Here is an 18,199-nt window from a genome sequence, read left to right as displayed (position 1 = left end):
TAGGTCTCTGTAGTTTTCATAAAAAAATCTCCCACTGAATGACACCTTGCTCCACTGGGATACGGAAATGTATCACCATCTTTTCTCTTCCGTATGTATCAATTATGGACTCATTTAATTCTGGCAACCATGCCTGATCTTTTAAAGGTCAGTCCGCCTTTTAGCTTTTGCTAGTTCCAGCAGCTGGGCGTTTGCGCATTCTTTTGTATGATGTAACTTCCTGTGGCTTTCTCATTAGTCAGGATCAGTGAATGTACAAGGTGATGAGACGCACTCCTTACGGCTTCTCACAAAACTAGGCAGAAAGTGGTAACAGAGTCCATCGACAGGCCAAGGGATCATTCTCTTCCTTAAAGCAATAAGGCATGTGGGTTTTTAAAGTTACATTCAAAACTTCGTACTTCCCTGAACATTCAACACTGCGCCAAACGGGTATCTTGACAACTCTTCGACACTCATTTGAGTATAACTATAAAATGGCACGGACATACCACACCCAAAAATACCGATACCTCACAGTGTTACCGCGCGTAAGCAGGCCATTCGGAATTTTGCATCTGGAATCAGGAATAACGTGAAAATCAGGAGTGCTGCATCGAGTTCCACCTATAGGTCCCAAATTCCAGGTGCTTTTCTGGGCTTAGAGCACAGGTGTTTTTAGTAGTTGCCCAAACATCCACATGGTTTTACTGGACCAGAAAATACTGAGAAAAGCAATAGCGCACCACTTGGAATCCTGTTTCAAGCAGCTTTTTTGGGGGGCTAAAACAGAATTTCCGTCTCTTAAATGAAGCTCTAACTTGTTTCTTTATTGCAACTTAGTTTAAAAAAAAAAAACACAATATTCAGCACATTTCTTGAAAAAAGCTAAAGAGAGGCACACAACGCCAAGGAGATAAAAACTCAACAGCAGCCATACTGCGACTAGCTGAAATGTATCACAAGACTAGCAAGAGGCTCAAAAAGTTTTAGTAAGGTTAATTCTCCTCACAAATACAATTTTCCATCTGGGAACATGTAAACACAGTGACAAAGCTAAAAACACATTGTGAAATGAATCAGTTTAAATAGCAAGCAAAAGTAAAGATAATATTCACAGTTAGTGCCGTTTTCAAAGGTGTGACATAGAGAGCAACCAGAAAATGAGATATACAAATGCTGCTGAAAAAATACTCCTGGGAACCACTGCCGTCTCAAATTTACTAAAGTTAACATTTGGCATCATCTAGCGGGCACTGTTACGAACTGCATTTATCTCTTAATTACCACCACGTTTGCCTTTCCCTGGAAATCTTTACGTAATGATAATTCTGCCAACCATAGACCAGCAAATATCACTTGCCCGAGGATATTGTTTTCATTAATACTGGATTAGGAACTTCATTTTCTTTCTTTTTTTCTTACTTTAGTTCAGTCGGCTGTGGTGCTGGAAGCAGGGTTGCCACTTTTCTTAGACAAAAAGATATATATTTTTTCTTTACGTTTTGCTATTCTAGAACATTAGCAGGTGAAAACGAACTGTGTAACATTGTCAAGATTCTTTCTAACATGTAATTATTCATCCTCACTAATAATTATTCTAAAACGATTTAGACTGCTCTCACATTCTTTCTAAATTGTTTAGTTATGTGTTTGCCGTTTTCGGTTTATGTGTCAGAAGGGCAAAATGCAATATTTCTCTGCTTTTTCTAAATATTTTTTACTGGCCTGGATTTAAATATACAGCAGAGGCCGGTAAAAGGCTGCCAAGCGGCAACCCTAGCTGGAGGCGCATGTCACTTACCCCATTCTCCAGGGTGACAGATAAAGCGGCTATAACACTACAGTACAAGACTTAGGGCATCATTATGACCCAGGCGGTCTTGAGACCGCCAGTTTAGTGGTGGCAGTCGGACCACCACCAATGTGGTGGTCCGAGAGCCACATTACGACCGTGGCAGTCACGCCACTGTCGGACCGTCAGCACGCCAGATTATGACTTTACGTCAGTCTCGGTGTCCTAATCCGCCAGGGCAGTGCTGCATGTAGTCCTGCCCTTGGGATCACAAGTCCCTTTTCCACCTGCAGTTACATGGTGGTAGCACTGCCATGCACCTGCTGGCGGAGGCGGGGTCAGGGTGCCCCAGGGAGGTCCCTGCACTGTCACTGCAGTTGGCATGGGCAGTGCAGGGGCGCCCCTGTCCAGCCCCATCGCAATCTTCACTGTCTGCTTTGTCCTCCAGAGGTCGAAGAACATAACAAAAGGTATGGAAACTGTGATTTAGAGTACAAATGGAGTCATGCCAGTGACCGTGAGGGCTTGGTCAGAGGTGTGGCTAAAAAAATGTCTGTATTTTGTTGGCCTTTTGCCTTTAGGAAATGGCAATGAAAAGTAATACACACACTTTAAATGAAAAATGAGTGCAAATTCAACTACTCAGTGGGTAATGAATTATTCTGGCAGGACAGCTCAGTTGGTTAATGAGAGCAGTGCAATCAATAGGTGTTTGAAACCACGGTCTCTAGTTGGCAGGGGTATATACCCCGTCCCTGTAGGGACCACAATTCTAGTCAGGGGACGTCACAACACAACCTAAATTATCCCGTGCTCACCCTGGAGTAGCTTGGCACAGAACAAACAGGCCTAACTTAGAAGGCAATGTTAAAGTAAAGTAGCTATGCAATAACTCGTACCATAACTCAGTGAAAACAGCACAAATCAAACCAAAATGGAGGTTTCAAAGTGTTCTTGATCCCAATTAGGACTGCTCGGTACAGAAACACCTGTCAGAGGATCCACATGGGTCCAACGAGACTGGCGAGTGCAGGAAAGTCAGAGGCCTGCAATTGTGCAGACATGAATACGGACCTCTCTCTCGAGGTCAGGCATATCAGTACCTTTCTAGAGCCAATTGGGCTTGCGCTGCTTTGCTTGATGTCGGCTCCTGGTTTAAGAGTTCCTCATGAGGGTGGGCGGCTCTGACACACTGATTGTCGTAATTCACGCAACCCATCGGGGTCGCACAGCAAAAGGGCTTCTCTCAGTGTTGTGGCATTGGGAATCACAGACGCGGGAGGCGTTTTCATGGCGATGCACTCAATCTCTCAGCCACGCTGGGTTAGAGCAGAATTGTCGGTGCTCGATCCCAGCGAAGCGCTCGGAGTTGAGCCGCACAAGCTGGCGGCCAGCTCAGGGGCGATGTAGATGCAGGATGACGCAAGACTCCTCGTGGAGCAGAGTTACACGGCAGACTTCAAAGTCTTTGGTGGCCCTGAGACTTGGCAGGACAGGGGGCAAGCCAACAAACCCTTGGGTATCACTTTGGAGGGAAGGGAGGTTCCTTCCACCAGAGTCAGGGAGCAGCAGGCAGCAGTCCTTCCAGAAAATCTGTTTAGTTCAGTCCCTTGAGCAGCACAGCAGTCCGTCTGCCAGGGGATCATTCCAAGACCCACTAGTAGCATTTAATTTACAGGCCCTGGGCACAGATAGTGCACTTTAGTAGGGACTTATAAGTGAATCAAATATGCCAATTGGGTATGAGCTAATGTTTCCATGTTTAGGGGAAAGAGCACAAGCACTTTAGCACTAGTCAGCAGATGTAAAGTGCACAGAGTCCTAAAACCAGCAAAAACAAGATCAGAAAAATGGAAGGAGGCAGACAAAAAGTTGGGGGAAGACCACTCTAAGGCTGTCAGGTCTAACAATAGTATATAAATATATCCAAGCAGCATACGTCAATGTAAAGAATTCCAAATAACATCCTTAGACCAATCATAAGAAAATATATGCAATTTATTCATAAATACAAAATTTATTAAAAAATGTTGCTGCCCCCAAACACCCAAGAATATATGGTGTACGAAAAAAGCGCTTGTGAAAGAAAGAAAAGAAAATACATTTCAGAAGACACCTCTTATTTATTATACAAATTATATACATAAGAGCCTGTCAGTTGACCGTTTTACAACAATATGTATCACACTCTATTTGAAGTCTTTTTGTGCCAGGTACTGAGCAAATTGTTTTCTTTTGTACTTCAGTATATGCAGTGTGGATGCAAAACAAAACCATTGCTGTAGTGTCTGCAGACCTGACATAGGCTCATGCAGTCTGACCACAGTGTCCGCTCTAGTGGGAGATTGGGCTGTATCCTGCTTCAGTATTGAGATGCAGAAGGCCCAGCTTCCCTTTCCATTCTCAATATTGGCTCCAGGGTGATGAATCCTAGACTCTGACTCTGTGGATCACTTGGGCTTCATTTTAGTCAAAAGGAGGCATTCTTGGAATTTCTATAAATGCTAGTATTAACTGCTCTATCTAAAAGTAAGAATACGTCCAATCAACCACACTTCGATAGTCATTCTGACTTCGGCGGACAGTTTACACCGTTCACCGAAGCCCCGATGGGCAGGTTGCTTCCAGTGTTGCTGCCAGTGCGGCCGCCTCCCCACTGGCCCCATTATGAATTTCCCACTGGCCCAGCGGAAAACAGCCTACAGCATTGTCAATTATATGTAAATCATTTATAATATGTAGTTTTCTTTAATTTCGAGTTAAAGTTGGTATGAATGTGATTAACTGAGAATAATTTAATAGCTAGAGTTCATACTAAAGTTCCTTTTTTGTTCATTTGAATGAATTCATCAGCATTTACATCTCTTGTTAGGATTAATAGTAAAATAATTGAATAAAACTACACTTAAAATTAAGGTGTTTAATACAACATAAGGTTAGGGTTAACCCTAAGGTTGAAATAAAGTTCATAATTAATTTAAATTAATTTAATTTAATTAACAGTCGGGGTAGGAATTAATCAACAGTAATATTAGTTTATTTTATATGATTTAGATTATTATATTTCCTATCTTATATGACCAGGGTTAACATTATCATTAAAATAAAAGTGAGTAAATATATGGCTATGAATGGAATTAGTTTTCATTTGATGTAAAATTGATACATTAATTTAATTTAGTGTTGAGTTAAGGCTGGTATTAGATAAAGGTAACATATTTTAATTGGTTAAAATAGTTATTTTAGTTCAATTTTGAGTTAATGAGTAGATAAAACATTTATATAATTAAATGACATCAAAATGTTTGATTAAGTAAATGGTTAATATTATGGTACATTTAGCTTTATTGGTAAGAGATGAATTAATGAAAGGACGAAGTAAAGGAGACAAGGATGGGCAATGGAGGATGATGGCACCAATTATATGGGAGCGTGGCTATTTCTGTTGGTTTTGATGCTCTGGAAGTCCTGTGCACCAAACCCTGCATTAAGATGAACTAGACCTGAAGTTTATGGGGTGCTTGCTGCTAAGATCTATAATCAACTTACATGTCAAGAGTTTGACTCTAGCAATATAGCCTCAGTCTTTCATCCTTCTGCAGTTGATCAACTGAGTATCACTGACTTTAGTAATGGTATCACCTCTTTTAAGGGTAAAGATAATATGCTTTCCATGTCACAGACCTCTGTCAGGTCCTGACAGTGGGTATAAACTTACTCTTATTGTGTATATGTTCTATAAGTGGGACTTTTGCTTCTACTCCAGTTCCTCTGGCTAGCTGTAGGCCTGAATCTTCCCTACTATGAATATAGATTTGGTAGCTGTGGTATTCCTTTCACACAGTTCCTTGCAGTTAGGAGCAAGGGGTCAGTCCCAGGTGTTCATTTCTGGTTGCAAACTGCCAGCAAATGGCTGTTTCTTGTGCCTATCTGTCAGGTGCGTTACTAGGTCGCCATACTGTATCAATGTGCACTCTTCTGTTCTTCTAAAGTAAGGCCACCGGGGCCAGCTCCTGATCTTGCATTTGGTGCTTCAGTATTTCTCGAGAGAGAGCAGTGTTTGGCTTAATGTGTCTGACTTTTAATAAGGCAGCTCAGATTCTAAGTTCCTTTGGGGAGCAGGGATCCTGAAGCTCTAAGTTAAGACCTTCACAGAAATTTCCTCAAGGAGCTGATTGAAATGACCAACAGCCTGGTCAACTAGGAGGTATTTCCAAGTGAGAAAGAGTTGCATAAGCAGTGTGGAGGACTGTTCCATGAAGGCTGTGACTGGGCCAGGACAGTGATAATGGATTATAAATTGCATTAGGTTTGGGAATTCATACAAATGACTAGCCATATGACTTCACAATTAATGCTGAAGCATAGGGGTTTCAAGGTAGGCGGCCAAACAGGTTCAGAGTCCCAAAGCTTCTGTGTTTAAAATGAACTTGAAAAAGATTAATTTCACAACCAACTGGATCTTAAGAACTCCCTACTTCCAGGATCCTCAGAATAATAGAGTAAAACAAATACAGTATTATAGTACTATGTCATTAATTGTTTACTGTGAAATGTATCCTTACTGGTGAAAGTAATTCCAGACTGATAGCCTTTGGAATATCCTACAAAAACATCAACTCCTTATGGCATTTGGTCAGTTTTAGTCTGTAGGCTTATGGCCAGTACCTGGGACGGCTTAGGCCCATCACCTGGAGTGATGTACTCTTTCTGACACTTCACAGAGTTCAAAAAGGGTGCGCTCTTTCAAAATTTCATTTGACCCTAATATTGATAGTAAGTAAAATAATTCAATTATATATCTTATTGTGAAATGTATTTTTAATTTTTGTTAAATATTATTATATTAAGGTATAATTATTTTGCGATTGTTGGGTTTATGGGGGGAATCGTTTGTGTTGTTTTTGTAATAAATATATTAATAATTTGAATTTAAAAAAAATTATGTTCTTAATTTGTTTGCATGTTTGTACGTTATATATTTTGGCTATAGGGCTTATTGAGGTTTTAGGAGAAGTCTTTAAAATTATTTAATAATGAATGTTGATTGATTGTATGTTATTTACTTGGGTACAATTCTGATATAGTTTTATAATACATAATACATTTTATTTTCAGGTTGTGGCATCTATTGGGGTTGCTTGGTAGAGTTTAAGTAAATACATTTAAATTGAAAATGGTTGTTTAATTTATTAATTATGTTATTTTACTTTTACATTTTGTATCTGTATGTTTAAAAGCTTAAACCTTTAAAAATGTTTGCATATGTGTTTTTGAAATATAATTTTATGGCCAGTGCTGTGTATTATGGTTTAGATGGGCGCTGATATTTTGAGGGGTGTGTTAATTATTGCTCCTTTTTAATATTTTAAAAATGTAATTTTCTATATTTTTTCATTTTAATAAATGTTTTAGGTATGTTTGGATGTGCTAGAGGAATGAATGCATATTGGTTTTGTTTAAAGAATAGTTAAATTATAAATATTAAAAACATTTTTTATCATAACAGATTTATTACTTTTCTTTTATGTCTGTGTGTTATGTAGGGTGGTTGAGGGAAACTCTTTATTTTAGACTATATGTATTAAAATAAACAATAACTTTATGCTATTCTAATTTTTGTATTTGTTGTTTTTTAAGATTTATGTTATCTTTGACATTTAGAATATTTTACATTTATTTTTAAATGTATAAAATAATTTGTAACGTGTATTTATTTTATTTGTCGTGTGTTTGAATCCCCCAATGTATGAAGTATCCCCAATGTTTATTTAACTAGAGATAATAGAGTGAATCTGAACCTCCCTTGGTAGACTTTTTCTCCAATGTTTGCTAGACTGGAAACAGAATAGTATGTCTTACCGCTGCCCCTGTATGACTTTCTCCAATGTTTGACCTGCCCCTTAGATGTATGCACAATTCCCCAGTGCTGGATAAATTAGACTCAGAATAGTAAATCTGGCCCCACTCCCACAATGCAGCCACCCTTTCCTATCTCTGTTAAACGATGGGTTGGAATCCTACCCTGAGCAATTGTTAATGGTTAGACAAATTGCAAGCATTCCTTCCATCACCTTTTGCATGTTTGATGTACCACAGAAAGTGGCAAGGGTATGCCCAGATGTGGGTCCTGTGCTGACTATGTCTCTGGAACCAGGCTACATAGAACTGTGGAGCCCCAATCAGGGCAAAACCGGTCTTGGGTTGTTTGTGTTCCGGTTCAGGTAGGACTTGGCATGGCAGTTCAGGCTGGACTGTTCCTATTGCAGCAGGCTCAAGACTGATTTCCATTTTGATGGATCCTAACTGAAGTGGCATGGTGGGCAAAAGGATGATGGGTAGAAATGCTCTCCTGAGCGATTGCCAGTGATTAAACAAAGTGCAAGCATTCCTTCCATCACCTTTTGTGTGTGTTTGATACAACACTTAAAATACAGTGCAAAGATTTGGAAATGCATCCAATAAAATGTGTTAGAATGAGAACACAGAACCCTAACCTAATTCTGAATGATAACAATTACTCCAGAACACACAACATAATAGTGCATTATGCAGAAAAGTTAAGATGGTTGTAAAGGGCTATGTTTTTTAAAGCAACTTTATTGATTTTTATTGTTATATTCTTGAAACTTTTTATTTATAGTGCAACCTTCATTTTTCTTGAAACATATTTTTTTATTTACGAATTATAGAATGTGTGTTCTGTTTACCACTTCCTACAGGATAATTTACATTTTTACAGGAATGTAAATGTTCTGTAGTCCTTACCATTTAATGAGTTCAAAGACTGTTGGAAGACAGGCATGACCTTGCTGGAATTCAAAACCATGGACAAGTGTTTTGGATCCCTGTAGAATTCACACAGGCCATGCTATATTAAGATGCATATTTCTGCAAGTTTTGCACTTGCATTAATATAGCACTGTTATAATTATCATGTTTTTTTCTGCTCTAGATAGTCAGTTTTTAAGCTACATATGATAATGATTTTGAGACAAGTGACAAATACTTAATGCATGCTTGTTTAATGTCACTCTCCTTTGTGACGTGATAATGGAGTCTGCTCAAATATATTCAATGTGTGCTGCTTCATTCCCTGTTCTCAAATAATTGTTGCAGCATTGTGAGCAAAATGATAATTTCATTTCTCATTTATAATTATTGTTCAAAGAGCATGGCTTCACAGGTTGAAAGCAAGATAAATGCCTGATACTTTTATATAAGTTAGGAACAGAATGAAGAGAGCTAGAGCAGAACTCCATGCCAGAAGATGAGACATGCCACGTAGAAACAGGTAGTGGAATGTGAACCAGCTTGGAAAATCGAAATAGGCTTTACTTTTGGTGCTAAGTTTAACTTACTAAGTAAAATATATAAGGGTGTAATTGATGTCAAGCTAAACACCAAATATACTAGAATTGATTTTTCTTGGTCATATTGATCATAAGCATTTCTGCTCATATACCTCTAGTCTTTATTATAGTTGCAATTCATATCATGTGCACTATAATATGATTTTATTTTTAAAATATATCTTTAACATCTGCTCGTTGTTTTCTAGTTTTCTTAATTGTGCATTTTTATATTGAAAAAGGAGTGAAGAGTATAACTTTCTATCATAATATTTCATAAGAATGATTGTTACCTGAAACACATGTCACTCAAGTACTGCTCAGAGAGTTGCAGGGTGGTTGCAGTCCAACTGGCTTTCTGTCTCAGGTTGCCACATTGGCATAGTCCTTAATGCCAGGAGTCTAGAAAGCCTAATTTCCAGGCCTGTGTTCAAGAACATCTACAAAATGCATTAGCACTTCAGACCCCTAATGTCAGGATGCTATATTTATGTCTTCCATTTATGTATAAGTGCTTTCACACCACTAATAAAAGGAAAGTAATACCTACAAATATTCATGTTGTAATGCCATGAGCAGTACTAATTTCATATACTGTTTCTATAAAAGGTAAAGTTCTTCAGGCATATCACTGTCTCTGTGTGCATTGTCCTGTGATTGGGGCATACTGTCACACTTTTACTGCAGTGAGGGTGTTGTAGGGTATCCATGCTGTGTATTTATTGGTGGAATTGGATCTGGCAGCAGCAGCTTTAGACCCAGATGCTGCTTTCACACCTGTGCCATAGACACATTAAATACAAGGTCATCGTAAGTGGTGAAAAACAAAAAAACACACTCGGGAGGTGAAAGGAGTACTTAACAAAGATGGCCAATATCAGGCCAGTAGCCCTAACCCATCTCACGCAGCCTACTGAGAGGGGAGAGCTAAAGTAATTCAGCCCAATGGACGTTGCACAACTGTGACTGGTGCCTCTTCACATAAAATATTTTGCTATGCACTGTTTAAGGGGCAACCTGTTAGTAGCAGGAGGAAGTAAATGTAGCCGTCCCAGTGCTGCTCCAATTTGATTACATGCTCCAACCAGCTTCCTTGAATGCAAATGAATATGCGCTTCCATGGTAGAAGGCTTGCTGACCAGTAAGGGGGGGGGACAAGCAAAGTTAAGGGTGTGTATACTTGCATTTGCGTGCATTGGCTGCGGTAATTACAACGTATGTAATGCTTTCCATTCCTTGAATATAGTTAATCGGAATACTGTGTAGATGTTGTTTTTGCTCAGCTTCATTTCTCCTCAGTACTGACACAGGCATTCGGTTGAGCCAATAGTGCTGGATCAGGCATTTAATGGTTTGTGTAGCTCACTCTGGCAGGCCATAGTGTTCAAATGGAAACCTAAGGGAGAACACTTTTATGATAATGTAGGCCCTTGGCAAAAGGCAGAAACCGAATTTGAAGAAATAAAAAAGACAGAACTTATGTGCGGATCTATCACTATGCAAGCCTAAATACTGTCAGAGGCAATTAGATGTACTATCTAAGACAACACTAAATGAGTGATATAGTTGCACATTCAGACAGTGGTCTAACTAGTATCAAAACTATGGGTCCAAGTGCATGCAAGGTTGTGGCGATAATGTTATGATTTTCACTTAGTGTTCTTACTAACTTGCTGATAGCTAGCCTTCATTGACAAGTTGGCTTTGAGAACTGGCGTAATGACTATCAGCGTGGAAGTCTGAGGAATGCTGTCATTAGTGCAGTTTCTATCCTTCATAGTCAGACGAGAGAGTCACTGGCACTGACTGTAATCTCACCTGGTAGCAATATTTGCTGGGAGTTACTACTGAAGATTTTTAAAAGATGACATTTTCATAGAGTTCATCAGTATGAGGTGTTTTACAGTGATGTAATCGTGTGGGTCTGGTGTTACATTGAAATTATCCAATTTTAATGACATTTGCATGTTAGACGTTTTGAGTAACTTTGTGCTTTATTGGTCCACAGGCATGAATGACATGAAACATTATAAGAAGGAAATATTTACCTGAGATTTTTACTGGACTTTGAAAGCTGGGCTGGATTTTGTGGACATTGTCATTTTTTAACACCTGGTCTAGTGGAGATCTTTCGAAGAAGGTGAGGACAACTTCAGACCGACAATACTGAAAAAGAAAGAAGGAAACCAGTTAACCAAACTCCATAATATGTTATTGTTAGGAATCGTCAGGCTTTCTCTACTTGAAACTCATCTTCAACTCGGAAAGCTCTTTTTCCTTGAAGGGAACCCCAGGCCTAGAAAGGTTACAAGTCAAATCAAAAGAGCTATAACAAAAGGAAGGGGTTGAAGAAGGATTTATGAGAGGTGTCTTTGAAAGTTTTGGGTAAGGCACATGGAAGCATGGGGCCCTCAATGTACTCAGCATGTGCCTATTGGTGTGCATGTAGGGTCTTTGCACATTACGTTCATTCCAGGATGGCAATTTACTCTATTTGAACCTATGAACATGTCCTCCAAAAGGTTGTGGACTACCACACTTCCAATACTAGAGTTAAAGCAAGCAATATCCACCATGATAGAGCAAACTAGAAAGACTAAGGGCCTTATTACGACCTTGATGGAGGGGATTCCTCCATCACAATTGGGGTATATCCCTTCCGCTGTATTATGATCCCGTTATACTCAATGGAGATAGTAACACGGCGGACGGGATATCCGCCACATTTGTGATGGAGGAAACTTCTTCGTCAAAGTTGTAATAAGGCCCTAATTGTCTTTGTAAATGTGACTGTAGCCAGTTAAATGTGCTTGTTGCCAGTTAAATAGGCAATGGTAGCACAGCTACCCTTTGCTTTAAAATTCCATAGGAAGGCCCAGTTTCACTGGTGTTTATTTAAGTTTTAGTTTGGGTGCAATATTAGAATGCTTCAGGGTTATCCTCATGGTAATCGAATTTGCGACTGGTATCTTAACTGTATCATCAGAGTGGGGAATGTTAGAAAATTCTGCAATGGCAGAGTGGGGTTGGGCCCTAAGGGCAGCAACACAAATTGACAACTAGTGCTCTCTGGTGAGGCATTCAAAGTTAGCCAAGATGGTTTGCAAAATTACCCTCACTCCTCTGGGCAATGGTGCCACTAATCATGCAGCACTAATGATAGAAGATTATAAGGGGGTACCCAAATAAACCTATGCAATCCTCGGTGAAAAGGCCCTTGATTGGGAGAAACCATAGCAAACTCTCTTTATCAAAAAAATCATGATACATTCAATTGTTATCATTACCAAAAAAATCAATCATTTTCTTCACCAAACCCTGTATAACATTTCTTGGATAAGGATGGGTGTCCATATTCCATTTTAAGTCTAAAGTACAGCCCTCAAGTAAACCACTCAGGGGATCCAAGAAAAGACAGTTATTGCTCCAAAGTCTCATCTCCTTGTTGAGTTGATACTCCTATTCTTATAATTACCCAAAGGACCCTCTTTCAACCAAAATGTCGATGTGTTTCCGCATCTACAGCTGAAGGCCTCCTCAGCCACTATACAAGGGATTGAAGTGGTCCTTCTCAAAATTGAAAGGCCCAACTAATGTAGCCAGAGCTTGGTCAAAATACTCTGGGTCAAGTCATGTTTCTTTGTTTTGATTGGAATGAATATTAAGGATGGAACTCAGAGTATTTTGAAGAGAATGGTTGATTTTTCTGGTGCTGGTAAAAATTGAATTTATATTGAATTGGTGGGTAATATTTTTTTTAAACAATATTTTGTTCAATATGAATTAAACAACTCTTATGGTCTATTATTACTAGGACAATTGAGTATGTATACAAAATACTGCATATGAAGAAATGCTTACTGATAGCGACTGAGTATTATATTTTGGCTGAGAGATTTTGCTATAATTTATTCATATATAGCACTAATGATAGACCTACCTTTGTAATTGTGAGCTCGGCTGCTATTTGTTCTTTTGTTCCTTTGACAATTACTCAGAGGTTCCTCACTTTTGTGAATACTCCTTAGGAGTCTGTCCCACTTGCAGGTTGTTCCGTGGATGTTAATTTGGTCTACAGTTCTGCGATGCTTCTTCTTGTTTTGTAAATAGGGTGACTGTCTCCCTCTTAGTCATTAGGGCACTGATTCTAGTCCTGAACTTTGCATTGCAATGTTGTAGTGTTGTTTTGTTTCCATTGAAGCAATTACATTGAGAGACCTGAAATCAATAACCTGTAGGTGAAAGTTCAGGACTGGAGAAAGTAAGTTTAAGGACCTAGAGTGGGGTGCTCACCCTATTTGTGAATAAACAAAAAATGCTATATGTTCAACAACATTTTTGTTTTTTCACTGAGTTTACATTTTGGAAAAGTAAATACAATTCAAATCAAAATTCATAAGGATGGAGCCTCTGAATTTATGATTTTCTGCAGTATATTAAACTTCTTTGGACGAAGTGCACTTATAGTGGTGCATCAAATTGAGTTATAAGTATTGGAAACTTTATTACTTTGGCATCTCTGCTCTTTGGTTACTATAGTCCCAAAGTATGTTAAGTACTGAGCTCGTAGCCAGCACTTGATCCAGTATCTACTTTGAGTGATATCGGCATACTGGTCTTTGGGTCGGCAGGAGGGCGGATATCTGAAAGGTGGCCTCGCAGCTAAGGAGAGGGTGGTAATCACAGTGTAAACTATCTATAGTCAGATTTATTTAAGTACAATACATATCACACATTGACATACGCAACTTGTTTTGGTGGATGACTAAAGGCAATACATTGTAATTTTAATTCCACTTTTAGTTTTCATATAAATACTAGGCCCAGGTTAAATTGGTATTACTTCGGAGTAATTAGCGTAATTCCAGTGATTTTGTGCTACCCTTGTTACATGACATTTCCAAAATTATGCTCTAACATCTATGCGTTCAGTGCAAAAAATTACCGCAACTGTAAGGGGACAACATGAGCCACCTAGCATTAGTGGCTGCTGTTTATGGTGCTTTAATTTTTTTACCATCTTTTTTAAAGCAAAACGCATCCTCATGTCTAGAAAGGAAGCAAGGACGCATTTCGAGCTAAAACACAGAGACAAATGCGAATTTGGCGTTTTGATTAATAATGCATCATTTCATGTAATTGTGCTGGGATTTTGCGTAATTATGCAAAAACAAATTACGCTTGTTACACATATCCCTAATAAATACCCATAGTACATCATATGGTGGGTGACTGCAGTTTTTTTGGAAACACCATTGAGCCATGAAACATATGTTTAGGTCTTGTTTCAGATCAAACTATAAGCAGGGTTCTGCCCTAGCAAGCGAAGATGTGAGCAAAGCGTCTGGTATACCCATATAACATTAATCCCTCAGGAGTAAGGAATGGAAATCAGTTAAGGTGACACAGGAGTAGCCATTGAAACCCCTTGCTTTCATGGCTCCTGCTACCTGAATTGCAGTGGTCATGTAGGCAGAAGCTGGAACAGAAGATAAATGAGTCCTTAGAAGCTGTTTTTTTCACTTTTCACTTGCTTCCCTTTCTCTAGTCTCTAAGCAGAAAGTGTAGAACAAACGGTTAACTTTATAATGACATCTAAACTGCAAAAAAGTATGTTTTGAAAAAAAAACTTATAATGACATCTTGAGTCAAAAAGTGTGCAATATTTCTTCCACTACCACTGACATGTTGGGGAATTTACCTCTATGGAGTCAGGGATTTGGGCTGGCTCTAGCAATAGGCACAGATGGGAATTCGGCCAGGACAGCAGAGTTCGGGGAGGGAGGCAGTGCAGCTGTTGTGTGAGGGGCAAATGAGTGGTTGGGGGAGCATAGCGTAGTCAGTGTGATTTTCGGAGGGGTGAAACAAACAGTGGGCAACAGAGTGGATGGGTGAGATGCTCAAGGTTTGGGACTGACTGTTTACATGAAGAAAAGGGATCAGCATACGGTGGGCCTCGGTCTAGAGTGGCACAGGGGGTGACAAATAATGCATTGTAATACTACTCCCAGAGACTGAGACTGGTTAGACTGTTTGCAAGCATTCATCCCATCACCATTTGGTTGTTTGGTTGTTTGATTGTCAGTAGTATACTTAGAACTTCAGAGCGGCACAGCTTTCCAAGACTACTGCTGCCAATGTTTGTGAATACACAAAAATAGTACATTTGCACCCATTCAATGAGTACTTATAAAAGGTGCAGATGTGCTACTTTTTTCGTAAAGCAGTCACTATGTACATTTAAAAAATTAACAAGTTAAAACCTCTCAGTGGAATGAGAACCATGAGGAAAACTACCACAGGCATAGCAGAGATGACCTGGGGTCTCCGGGCCCAACTACCAAACTGTTAGACTTGACCCTCTCTCCATGATCACTCCTATATATTTTTACTTCACCCCTCTCATTTTCTGAATTTTGTTTTTGTTGGCTTTGGGATTCTGTGCACTTTACCTCTGCTAACCAGTGCTAAAGTGCTTGTACTCACACTCTAAAGCATGGGGAAAAAATGGGTTACACCTAGATTAGCACATTTAATTTACTTGTATGTCTCTAGTAAAGTGAAATACCATATACCCTGGGCCAGTAAATTAAATGCTACTAGTGGGCCTGCAGCACATTGTGCACCAACCATAACCTAGCCCTTTGAAACATGGCTCAAGCCTGCCACTGCAGCTTGTGTGCAGTTATACGTGCCAATTAGTCTTGGCAAAATAAACCATTTGCCAAGCCTAAAACTTCCTTTTTAATACTTAAACAGCCCAAAGGGCAGGGTGCATTTAATTTAAGAAGTTGTACATGTACTTTTAAGTTTTACACATTGTGGTAGTGAAAAACTCACAAGTTGCTAGAGTACATGTCCTGCTGCTTGAGGCTTACTAGGCTTCCTGAGAAGGAAGACTAGACCCTCTCCCTTAATCCCAGGCGCAGTGACTCCAAGGGTGTGTTGGTTGACCTGTTCTGAGCATCAGGGAAACAATAAGCTGCAGAGGCCATCCTGCATCTGCTTAGCTGACCTGCAGAAACCTGACCTGCCTGAACCCACAGCTAGACCTGCCTTAGCTCTGCTGGTCTCTGCTAGAGTGAGTCCCTGATCACCAAGAGGAGCCTCTCCAGGTCCAGATCCCTTGGTTGGCATTATAGTGCACTCCTCTGAAGAAAAAGGAGAAATCCTGAAGTTTTAGACTTTTTGCGACTGTGAACGGGCACCATCACACGAAGATCTCACGGCTTGCAATGACTGCCAACGTGAAGGTCTGCTGAACCCGACTCTTCAAGCTACAGCGACCACCAGCGCTGACCGGTAAAACGAGATCAGCACTTGGCACTACACCTGCGAACCCATGATGACTGCCAACGCTAATCTCCGGCTAAGACCGTCGGCAATGCCCGACTGAATCTTCGCACTACAGTGATGACCCTCTGCAATACCTGGCCTGCTCTTTGACCTACAAGGATGACCATCAGCGACGCTGTGCTTTCTGTTTGCGGCCTTCTCCACCTCGAACTGAGCTCTTTGCACAGTACTTTGAGAAGGCAACGTTTTCAGCTGGACTAACCTGGTCCCTGTGTGTGGCCTGCGCTCATTCGTGGTCAGCCTGAGCTTGTGACTTTCCCCTGGTCTAGCATAACTAGATAACCATTAGTGCCCCTTTGTGCTTTTGGGAGCTATAGTTACCTAAATCTTTGAAACTGGATATCTCTGAATCTGCAAACTGGATTTCTGTTGTATTGGTGTCAAATAATGTATTACATTTAACTATATTTTTCTAAATTAGTGTGGGATTTTCCTTGTGTTGTGCTTTAACTTTATTATGAGTGCTGAATGAATACTTTATGCATTGCTTCTAAGGTAAGCCTGACTGGTTTTATAACAAGCTAACGAAGAGTTAAGCACAGGTTAATTATGTGACTTTTGTGGTTCACCTTGACAAAGATTGTGGCTGTTGCTTGAAAAGGGCTCACAACCACCCTCAACCAACAACCCAATTTCTCACACAAACCAAGTATGCATTTTGAGGGGTATCTCACTCCAACACCCAGCTGAAGCTACGCCCCTGTCAATCCCACTTGGGCATGGCAGTTTTGCCTGGGACCTCGTGAATACATTCATGTACAACACAAAGGGCCTGAAGTCCCTGCCATGGGATCAATTATTTTAGATGTATTTTCACTCCATGTACTTTTCTTGTCCCTGCTAAAATAAGCTTTTATGGTACAGCTGCCAATTGGTGCATGAGGGCAGTGCTTCATGTTTCCAGTTCTTGCCTTTTACAATGTACTATGCCTAAGTTGCAAATGGAGGAGGGTGCACAGGCAAATAAATTATTAGGGCGAGCCAAGCCATGATTATGGCTTGGCTCTAACAGCCCGTGCACGAGCTAAGCCAAGAAAACTTTTTAGCATGTATATTGTGCAATAAACATAATGTGCAAATATGATACCTGTTAGACTTTTCATCCTTGGCGTGGTCTCCCTTAACTTTTTGCCTCTGTTCCCCAGGTTATTGATGTGTGATGGACTCTGATTTTGCTGTTTTTATTACTCTGGGCACTTTACCACTGCTAACCAGTGCTAAAGTGCAAGTGCTCCCGTTTAAAATGTGTATGTAATTGGTTCTCCATGATTGGCATATTTGTTTTACTGTTAAGTCCCTAGTAAAGTGCACTAGAGGTGCCCAGGGCCTGTAAATCAAATGTTACTAGTGGGCCACCCACACAAGTAACCCTGTAATCATGTCTCAGGCCTGCCACTGCAGTGTCTGTGTGTGTAAATGTGCACTGTAAATTCGACTTGGCAAGTGTACCCACTTGCCAGGCCTAAACCTTCCCTTTTCTTACATGTAAGGCACCCCTAAGGTAGGCCCTAGGTAGCCCCAAGGGCAGGGTGCAGTGTATGGTTAAGGTAGGGCATATAGTAATGTGTTTTATATGTCCTGACAGTGAAATATTGCTAAATTCGTTTTTCACTGTTGCAAGGCCTGTCCCTCTCATAGGTTAACATGGGGGCTACCTTTAAATCTGATTAAAGTGTAGATTCCCTTTGGGAACGGATGGACATGTGGAGTTTGGGGT

At 40.0% G+C, this 18,199-nt stretch overlaps 1 protein-coding gene across 1 annotated transcript in view; it reads right to left on the bottom strand.

The window, feature by feature from the left end:
• The window catches only part of PXDC1 (PX domain containing 1), a 111,504-nt gene that overhangs the window by 6,587 nt on the left and 86,718 nt on the right, over positions 1 to 18,199 (bottom strand). The window contains exon 3 of the mRNA XM_069217651.1: positions 11,175 to 11,292. Within this exon, the coding sequence (XP_069073752.1) occupies positions 11,175 to 11,292 (118 nt within the window). The remainder of the gene's footprint in view (positions 1 to 11,174; positions 11,293 to 18,199) is intronic.

The sequence above is a fragment of the Pleurodeles waltl genome, chromosome 2_1 (genome assembly GCF_031143425.1).
Source record: "Pleurodeles waltl isolate 20211129_DDA chromosome 2_1, aPleWal1.hap1.20221129, whole genome shotgun sequence".
NCBI lineage: Eukaryota > Metazoa > Chordata > Amphibia > Caudata > Salamandridae > Pleurodeles > Pleurodeles waltl.
The sequence above is the reverse complement of the archived record's forward strand: the minus strand, read 5'-3'. Positions and strand labels throughout refer to the sequence as shown.